This window comes from Cicer arietinum, chromosome 8, assembly GCF_000331145.2.
Source record: "Cicer arietinum cultivar CDC Frontier isolate Library 1 chromosome 8, Cicar.CDCFrontier_v2.0, whole genome shotgun sequence".
Taxonomy (NCBI): domain Eukaryota; kingdom Viridiplantae; phylum Streptophyta; class Magnoliopsida; order Fabales; family Fabaceae; genus Cicer; species Cicer arietinum.
In genome coordinates this window covers 19,030,558-19,040,395 of record NC_021167.2, presented here as the reverse complement: position 1 = coordinate 19,040,395, position 9,838 = coordinate 19,030,558, and the positions used below count along the sequence as shown (strand labels likewise).

Sequence of the window (9,838 nt, the reverse complement as noted above, 5' to 3'; positions counted from 1 at the left end):
TGATAGGACACTAGATATTGGGCCTTGGCCCAATAGATAGGTTGATTAGAGAATAAGAGTTAGTTAGTATATTCACCGACTTTATGGAATTCTGTTACAGATTTCTGTTATAAAAGCGAGGGAAGGGTAGCTAGAAAATCATTCAGAAATATAGTTAGAAAACAGTTAGGAGAATATTTCTCTGGATTAGGAGCAGTTGTGCTCCGGTTTAGGAGTTCTTAGAACTCTGGTTTAGTTCCTTTTCTGCATTTTCAGATTTCTAGCATTGTAATAGCTTCAAAGCTCATCAATTCCAGTCAAGAAAATTCTGGTTTCTATCACACCACTTAGAAGCCAAAGTCATATCCTTTCTCACAACATTTCTGCAGATATGGGAAGACCTTGAAAAACACAAACAGTTGTCTCCAGCTAGATACACTACAGACTTGAAATCTTGCCCTCTTTCATTTTTCCAAATTATAGTTTTTTGAACTAAAAGTTATTTTTGATATTTCTATTTGTATTTTTTGATGAAGTGATTGTTTTGTAGAGCATAAACAGAAGTGGGTTTGTGCAGAGGAGCTCTTGTTTCTCTTTTCTAACAAAGCTTGAAATTCTTTGCTAGGTCGAGTTGGGAAGTTAAGCATAAAAATTCCATGGAAAAAGCCTTGGGACCCCATTATTATTATTTTAGAGGATGTGTTTATTTCTGCATCACAGCGAGATGATCAAGAGGTATTTCTTAATCTCATCACTCTTTCTTTAATCATCTGTTTCAAAAGGCTTTGGCAACCCATATCAGTGCCGTGACCATTATTTTGTTGTCAGCTGAAGAAATAATCAAAATAACAGATCATATATATTTCAGATACTCAATTGTATCAGTTGCAGCCGAACTATTTTGTTATCTACGCATATTATACAGATTATTAGAAATTCAATGTTGTTGTGATAGTGGAGTGCTGATGCTGTTGAAAAAAGAGAATTTGCTGGAAAAAAGGCTAAGCTAGCAGCAGCAGAGTTGGGAAAGTTATCCAGACGTGTGAGTGGTAAGCCTCTTCACTTCAATTAGAAATGCAATCATTGAGCTTTATGTTCACATACTTTCATTCATTCCTTTGTAAGAAAGTGCCTTGAAACATTGGGTCCTGGACATTTTCCTTATCTAACTTCCATTAGGAGTTATGGTTACTGGAGAGCTTTGTTGTTATTTTTTAATTTGTTTATTTGGTTTCCCCCCTTTGAATGGTTAATTGGACATAAATATATATACTTTAATTTCTATTTCACTTTATTGTACTTTTTACGTCTACTAGAGAGGATATACTAAAAGTAAAAACTCTTAGGTTTTTACTTATTTTATCCGTTTCCTAATGAAATTTATGAAAATAAAATAATTTTGCAAATGATTATATTTGAGATTTCTACCTGCAATGTACTAATATTTGTAATGGTCAACTTATTATTAGGATTCCTCTGTGGCGCTGTTTCATTAAATATTTGTTTATTTGGTTTTATTAATAGCTTTATTTTGTACAGGTGGTCTTGCTGGGCAATCTTTTATTTCTCATGTCACTGCAAAGGTAATATGCCGTGATTAATTTAGACTGATACTACTGTTGTTTCTGGGGAGGCTGGTTTCTTCATTTCAATCCAATGTAGTTTTTCATTAGTGTGAAGGACTAAAATCCTTCAAGCTCAAGTTGATTGGCAGAAGCTGGCTTATAAATAGTTTTTATGATTGGATGATGTGAAAATGAACTTTTGATACTTACATTAGATAAGATTATTATTTTTATTTCCTTGTGGTTCTTTATTGTTTTATTTTTTAGTTGTCTTCTTGTGGAGTGTAGGATATTCTATCCTCCTTCCTTTTTACATCTCTTCTTTCTTGCTGAATTTATTTTTCTATAAAACTCATTATTGGCATCACTTATCTATGACGCTTCATCGGAATTTATGATACCAATTACTACTAATATTTATCCATCTTCTTTCAGATTCTTGATAGCATTCAAGTGGACATACGGAATTTACATTTTGTGTATAGCGATGTGCAAAATGATCTGGTAAGTTTATTTATGTTAGTTAGAATAATGGTTATACTTGTAACCTATGAAATCCAGATATGTAGTACGACAAGGCACAGGTACGATATGACACAAATACTGGGATACGAGAAATTTATGAAATTCAGGATACAATACAACCTAAATATGTCAGTAAAATTATATAGAAAAGCTTATATAGATGCACAAAACTTATAAAGAAAGAGACATTGATCATTCCACAATAATATATAGCTATGATGATCAAAATTTACTAAAAGATGTTTGGGATCAAAAAATAATCATGTCTTTGCCTATAACAATATGTTTTAACCCTTATATTGGGATATAAAGAAAAACATCTTTAGGGAAATTCAAAACAAGGTTAAAAAAAATGGTTGGTGTCTAAGGAATATCAGGAAGCATAAAAAAGTATCTGAGAAGTATTAGGAAGTATCCATAATTAAAAAAAAAAAAAAATCGAAACCTATTTTGACACGTATCCAGTAGTATTCGACGTCACTATTAAGAAAAGCATCTTTAGGGGAATTCAAAACGAAGTTCATAAAATAATTGTGTGTCTAAGGAATATCAAGAAGTATCGAATGTGTCTGAGAAGTATTAGGAAGTTTCTGTAAATTTGTTTGGCTTAAATGCACTTTTAGTCCCTCTATTTTGCCCAGATTTAACTTGTAGTCCTGTTTTCAAAATCTGGGTTTTGGTCCTCCTATTTAACATCTTTTGGGGTTTTGATGGTCCTCCTTCAGTTTTTATGATATGTCACTTTCATATATGACGTGGCACTGATTAGTTGGATAAAATGTTTTCCACATCAACACTTTATTTGTGTCATTTTTATTAATTAATAACTAGAGGTCCACATGTTTGATGCACGGGTAGTTTAAAAAATTTATATGCGAAAATAAAACAATAATATAGTAATCTTAGTTTTCAAATGTAATAGCAAAAAGAAAACAAACATCTAAAATGAACACAAATAATATAGAACAATCTATTTTACATTTTAAAATACTTCTTTATAAACTACATTTGATTTAAAGTTTGAATCTAGACCTTCATCATCAACTATCAATATTTTCAAATCCTTCCTTGATGTCACTCTTGAAATTGCAACATGTAGATGTCCATGTGAGAAAACATGTTGTGAAAGATAAACCCTTATATGCTTTAAGGATTTTCCCTGACTTTTATTAATAGTCATTGCAGTCATACAGAAATGAATGTCAACCACTTTATTTTTGCAGTCATACATAACTGAATATAATGTCATGCAATCCATTCAATTTCTTTAATTTGGCCAACTGCATGATATGAATGACTGGTCTAGACATTCCTAAGATTCAAGACTAAAGATTCAGCATAGACACCCCCCCATCAAGTGTAATTGACCTTGACATTCCAAAGATTAAAGATAAGAATGACGTTTTTTTTAGATAATGATTATGGCTCATAATGGTCATTACTTGAATGTAAAGTCAAGTGGTTACTTCTAATAATATATGGTCTAGAGTAGTAGAGTTTATAGGATCTCAATTAAGCATGATTAATAACTAATCATTTAGGCGGCTTCACACGGAAAACATTGCTATTGGCTGAATGAGGTGGTTGATCAGTAAGGTTTCTAGGCAATGATTACATTTTAGTAGTTATTAAGTAGGTTATAGTTATTATAGGTAGTTATGATTGTTTGATTTGGATTTTAACATATTTTTTTTTGTAGCTTATTTGACACATGTTTCTTTCTTTCTTTCTTTGTATGTGGAATTGGCACCAGTGTTTTGTGTATAGAAGATATAGGATTATCGTAGTAATAATTGTGTTTTAATAATTAAATATATTATTTATTATATTTAATTTTTTTAAATAAAATTATTTATAAAATCAGAGTTCGTTGTACATTTTGAATTTCTCAATCAGTTTTAATGGGTGTTAATACTTAATTAAACTTAAAATATTTGAGTATCAAATTGGCATAGTTGTTTGTTCCTTGTTCTCTGGATTGTGATTAATGGTGGAGAAGAAGAGGCACACATGCTTGAAGTTAAAGATCAGTGAAGATGATGAGAAGGTTGACTAGAGTGATGATGATGATGATGAGTTGTGCGAAGGTGATGATGGGTGATGGTGATGATGAAGGATGGAGTTTGATTTGGGAGGGCGGATTTTGATTTCTCATATTAGGGTTCAGTTTAGGGAAAAAATCTATTTTGGATTATGTTTTATAAATCAATCTTATTTTTGAAATTTTAAATATAATAACATTACATAAAATAAATTTATAAATTAATAATAATGAAATGGAAATCAGATGCTGATGTGGCCTCAATTTTTTCCAACTCACTAGTGCCACATCACTGTCAAGTCATTAATGACTTAGCTGCGTAATAAGATAGTGGGGGACCAAAAAATACCTTGACATGTGAAAAATGGGGACAAAAAATCCTGACTAAAAGTTAAATTTGGACAAAATAGGTAGACCGAAAGTGTATTTAAGCTTTTTTTTAAAAATAAAATAAAAATAGGATATTTTTAGACATGTATCTAGTCAAAGATGGATCCAGAAGTTTGGATTAGTGGAGACAAAATCATATATTATAAATATTTATGTAAAAAATACACATCAATACATAAGTGATAAAATACTGATATAATGATCACTAAGCAAAAACTTGGAGACTACATCCAGTATATCATTTTATACCCACTAAATTGGAGACATTTCTTACTAACTATATTTCTCTATGTTTTAGTATTTTGAAATGGGAATTATATGATTTTTTTTTTTTCATTTTCAATACTATCAAATATATCTTTTAGTCTCAACGTAACCAACAATAATTCAACAATTTATCTATCATATCGTTGAAAATTTGATTATTCACAAATAAAATTATTTAGTTATTTTTAGTGGGGACAATATTTAATTTTTAATAAGACAAACAAAATTATTCAACAGCTAGAAGCAAAATATACTAGTAAGTGGTGGCAGCAGCCCCCAATTGCTTTGCTGTAGATTTGTCTCCGTATCCAGTAGTATCCGATGTGTCTGATACTTTTCGTTTGTTTGAAGTATTTGGGCCTCATAGTTTGTAAGATCAATCTTACCATTTAATGACCCGTGGACTTTCCTGATTCAAGGGAAGATCACATCTTTATAGGATCTTGTTGAATTGCCTGATTTGAGCATGTGATCAAATTTTTTGTTCGAGTTCACAAGCTGGACTGGAACAACAACCGAGTTTGTAGGTTGGATTTTCGACTTGGTTGCCTTGAACCTATTTTCTGTATTAAATAGAAACCCTATTCTCCCAGGGTGCTGCAATCATCTCTCCCTCGACTAATTCTGAGTTTCTCTCCTCTCTTGTTGGTCCATTACTTGCTCTCTTGGTTCTCTCTGTGATTGTTCTACACTGTCTGCCCCCCCTCTCTTGGTCCCATGACCTCTGATATGCACACCCTCTACCCCTGCTAACTGCAGGACATGCACTCACCCCATTAGACTGAGACCTAGACATAGTCACCTTTTTTCTATGTTGCCTCTGGTCTCTTCGCTTGCTGTAGTTTTTCTTTTCAATTATTATTGAAATTAAGGTTTTTATGGGCGAATGGTCTTATTTAAGTTATTTTCAATTTAGGCTATGGAGAAGCTTCCGCAAGTTTGTATCTTTTTGGACCAGCAAAAATAGAATAAGTGTGATGAAGTAATAAACTTATGATAGGAATTAGTAAAGTTAATGACAATAACTTTTCATATTTTTCATATAAGGTGTTGTGATTTGAATTTGTTAATTAAATGGTTGTAGGGATATAAAAGAGTTTTTCTCAATCCATGCTAGATCAGATGTTTGGGGGAACCCAGTGGAATTGCCACAATTGTCACAGTTTCGGCTCAGATTTGGATTTTCGGACTAACTTTTACTGCTGTGTACTCTGCGGTTGAGAGTCATTGTTGCTCCGCAAAGCAGTGGCTGCTTCCTCATGGTGTGGTTCTTGCTCTAAGGAGATTAGGGCAACATATGCAAAAGCATAATGGGTTAAAGTTGGAAAAACCCATTTTTAGCTTGGGGGTATTAGAAGGAAAACCTAAAGGGAATGTGAAGACAATTAATTTTTTTAATGGATATACTAATGTTAAAATAAAAATATAAAAATACGATGTAATTGCTATAATATAATAAGAACAAAAATATAGAATATTTAAAATTCATATAACTCGATTTTATTTTTGGGATTTTGGTATGGACATATATGAGTTCAAACACATACATTAGTTTTATGAATTTTGTAGAATCTTATGATTCCACGTTTTACCATTTTATTTCTCCGTTTTGAGTGTGCATAGAACACTATTTTGTTTTATCCATTATTTTCTTCAAATTAATATGGTTATGTTTCTTGCAATAAAATCTAGAGATCTTTAAGATTTTCTTGTGAAAGACTAACTTTGTTCGAAACTCATTTGTTTTCACTTCAATTTTCTAGGGGCATATTATGTTTGGGTTGAAGTTTTCTAACTTGACCATGAAGCAAAATCTTGTTGGGTAATACTCTCTTTGATCTCTTAATACTCTGGAACATTTCCTTTTTAGTGTTTGCATCATTATCTTCTCTGGTTTTTGATTCATTTACTAAAGTGCTACTTCATAGGTAAAAACAGGTTTTTGGTTCGTGGTTAATTTTTCACCCTCATTGTTTATGGAACTAGTGTCCTTTATATTACATTTTTACCTGCTTTTCTAGTAATATTTCTGAATACAGTTTATCAACTAATGTCTTTTGCCAATGTGTAGTTATTTACAATTTAACCTCCAAATTTTGAAGTTCCAGTTGTAATTTTATTTTATTTATGTGTAATATCATTGTGTTAGAATTGTTCCTATTCTGGTTGAAGTGTTATCTTTATTCTGCAGGCAATTCTAAGTCTAAAAATTAAATTAACGCATGCAATTGATTGGAATTTGCTTAAAGAGGCGAATGATATGTTGACTTTTGAGATGTCAATTTACATGTCAACTGAGATTGACTATCTATTTTTCTTATATATCAGTTCTTCAAATGGAAGGGTGAGTGTGGCCCAAGAACAGAAAATTGTAGAGGTGAAAGGACTGGAAATTTATTCCAGTATGCCATAGTTCAATGGATTTGGTAATTATGAACACTATGGGTAACTCCTACTCAGCAAGCACTATAGGACCCGAAGGAAAACAATACAATTCAATATTAGCACCATTCGACGTGACCTTAATTCTTTCGGTATGGATATTTTGACCGGGTTCCTTATTTTTTAGTCCTGTCTGCAATACTCTGCTCATGCTCACTTTAAAGGTGTTTTTGTTGTCAGACATGAAGAGAGATTGGCATGCCCTGTTACATGATTCAATATCATAGGTTCTAGGTGTTTACATTTTAGTATTTCCTTTTGAGGATGTCATATCTTTTTATTTTGTACTCTCCACAAATTTCTTTTCTATAAAAGAAAATAGCTCTAATTTTTCTTGCAGAGTTTTATTTTATATTATTGTGATAATATGCAGATACTAGATACTGTAACATTTTCTTTTTTGAATATATTGTATGGTTACATTCATTGCTTAATAGAGGTCTATTGCATTCCCTCAGTTCAAATATTTTAGGGCGAGTTATTGATTATATGCATAACCTTCTGGTGTATTGTTTTTAGTCACTATTAAACTCATGGAAAAGCTTTTCTTCTTATTTAAACTTTGTTTTCAATTTCTCCCGTAGGCTAACAGATCGCAAAAGCCTGATGACAATGCTGCTCAATATTCTGTTACTGCTGAACTGAGTGGTTTGGTTGGTACTTTATTTTTATTTCGAGAATTTGCTAATTGAAGCAGTGTACTGCTGCCCTACCTACTGCGATTATGAATCATTCTTATATTGCCTTTACTTATCAGGTTATATCCTTAGATGAAGTTCAGTTACAACAAATGTTTCTTGTGTGGGATTATGTCTGCACTTGTAGATTAAGAGAAAAGTAAGTTTATTGTCAGAAGCCTGATACTATTCTACGTTGACTTTTGCCCAAATTTTACACTTTGAGTTTGAGGGAAATATTGTTGCATCAATGTTTAAAGCATTATTCTTTGAAATAGTTTTATCATTATATGATGTAGGTATCCTTTTTTTGTCCTTGGCATTGTATTCTTCAAGTGAAATAGACACTTTGATGTTAAAAGTATAGTTTATTTTTCTAAATTTGTATTATATAGGTATGGGCGTTTTCGCCCCTGGCATTGTCCTTTACTAGCAAAATGTGAAGGCTGGCAAATATTGTGGTGGCGCTATGCAAAAGATTCAATCCTCTCAGATATTCGTAAGAAGCTAAAGAAAACTTCATGGAAATACTTTGGATATCGATTGTAAGTTCATGTAAAGATGATTTTTTCTCACTAAAGTAGTTTATGATGTGGAGGATTTTTCTCTTTATGCAGCATTCATTGTATGCTTGACGTTTTGAAGAGGTTGTTGAAATAATTGGGTTTTAGATAAAAGTAGGATAAGAGAAATAATACTTTGGATATGATAATGGTGTAATATTATTGATAATAACCTGCTAAATCAATTTGATACAAATACGAACTTGATACAAAAAGCTAAAAAAGCCCCTATTTGTATAAGATGCATTACAGGACTCCTAATCCTTAGTAAATAAGGAAATCATTAATAAATCATAATTCTTAAGAATTAGAATAAAATTATATTTATTGAAACTTGAAATATATTGGTAATACATCAGATATATTTATACTAGATTACTAAACAACCAAATCCTATGATTACTCATATATAACTAAATCCCTATTAGTACTCCTATATAACTGAATCCCTACTAGTACTCCTATTCAACTAAATCTTTATACTTGAGGGATATTAAACAGAAACATATTTTGACACTCCCCCTCAAGCTGGTGAATAGGTGTTCTCTATTTCCTGCTTGAATACAATTCTTTCAAAGTTGCTAATGTTTAGCCCTTTAGTTAGAAGATCTGCAAAGGTTGTCATGGGAGGAGTTATTAGAGTGCAAATTAGGCCAAAAAGAAATCTCAAGTTGCTGCAATGAAGGCAGCAAAAAGGGCCACAATGAAGGTGGCTAAGAAATAGAAATCGCAATGAAGACGAAAACCGCAATGAAGGCGGCAAAAAGGGCCACAATGAAGGTGGCTAAGAAATAGAAACCGCAATGAAGGCAGAACCGCAATGAAGGCGGCAAAAGGACCACAATAAAGTGCGATAGTTTTATGCGGAAGCAAGGGCCACAATGAAAGTGACATTCGAAAACTCAATGGATCATAGTTTGAGACTCGTCTCATAGCTGTTGACTGGGTACTGAGGATGATGTGGAGCATGTTGACAAACAATCTGATCATGGAGATGATAGTGATACCGATGGTGTCGTAGTGGAAGATGTTCCTTCTGAAGATGATTTTGACAAGGAAGCAGATATTGCAAGAAAGGTTCAGAATGCAAATAGTAAATCATCTAAGGAGTCTGACAAGGTTTCAGGTGTTTCTAAGCCTGAAACTTTTGGTCCTGAACATCGGTTAGAGGAGTTTGCTCTTGATAATGTTCAAGCATTGAAACTTCGGAATGCAAGGCTACAATCTTAGCAGCAGACTCCTTATGATGACAACAAAGAACATGACAAACCGACAAAGGATTTGATGCTGAATTCTTATAATGCTCAAGGTGAAAGTAGTAATAATCAATCTTCACAATCTGAAGACGATAACCAAGCTGATTCTGAAATGGCGAATGAACAAGGTACT

The 9,838-nt window shown here is 32.4% G+C and overlaps 1 protein-coding gene across 1 annotated transcript in view; it reads left to right on the top strand.

Moving 5' to 3' along the window:
• The window catches only part of LOC101509905 (uncharacterized), a 58,915-nt gene that overhangs the window by 9,672 nt on the left and 39,405 nt on the right, over positions 1-9,838 (top strand). The window contains 12 exon segments of the mRNA XM_073364603.1: positions 101-153; positions 256-310; positions 605-714; positions 935-1,028; positions 1,519-1,562; positions 1,980-2,048; positions 6,531-6,589; positions 7,096-7,176; positions 7,178-7,301; positions 7,794-7,862; positions 7,967-8,046; positions 8,282-8,431. Of these exon segments, the coding sequence (XP_073220704.1) occupies positions 101-153; positions 256-310; positions 605-714; positions 935-1,028; positions 1,519-1,562; positions 1,980-2,048; positions 6,531-6,589; positions 7,096-7,176; positions 7,178-7,301; positions 7,794-7,862; positions 7,967-8,046; positions 8,282-8,431 (988 nt within the window).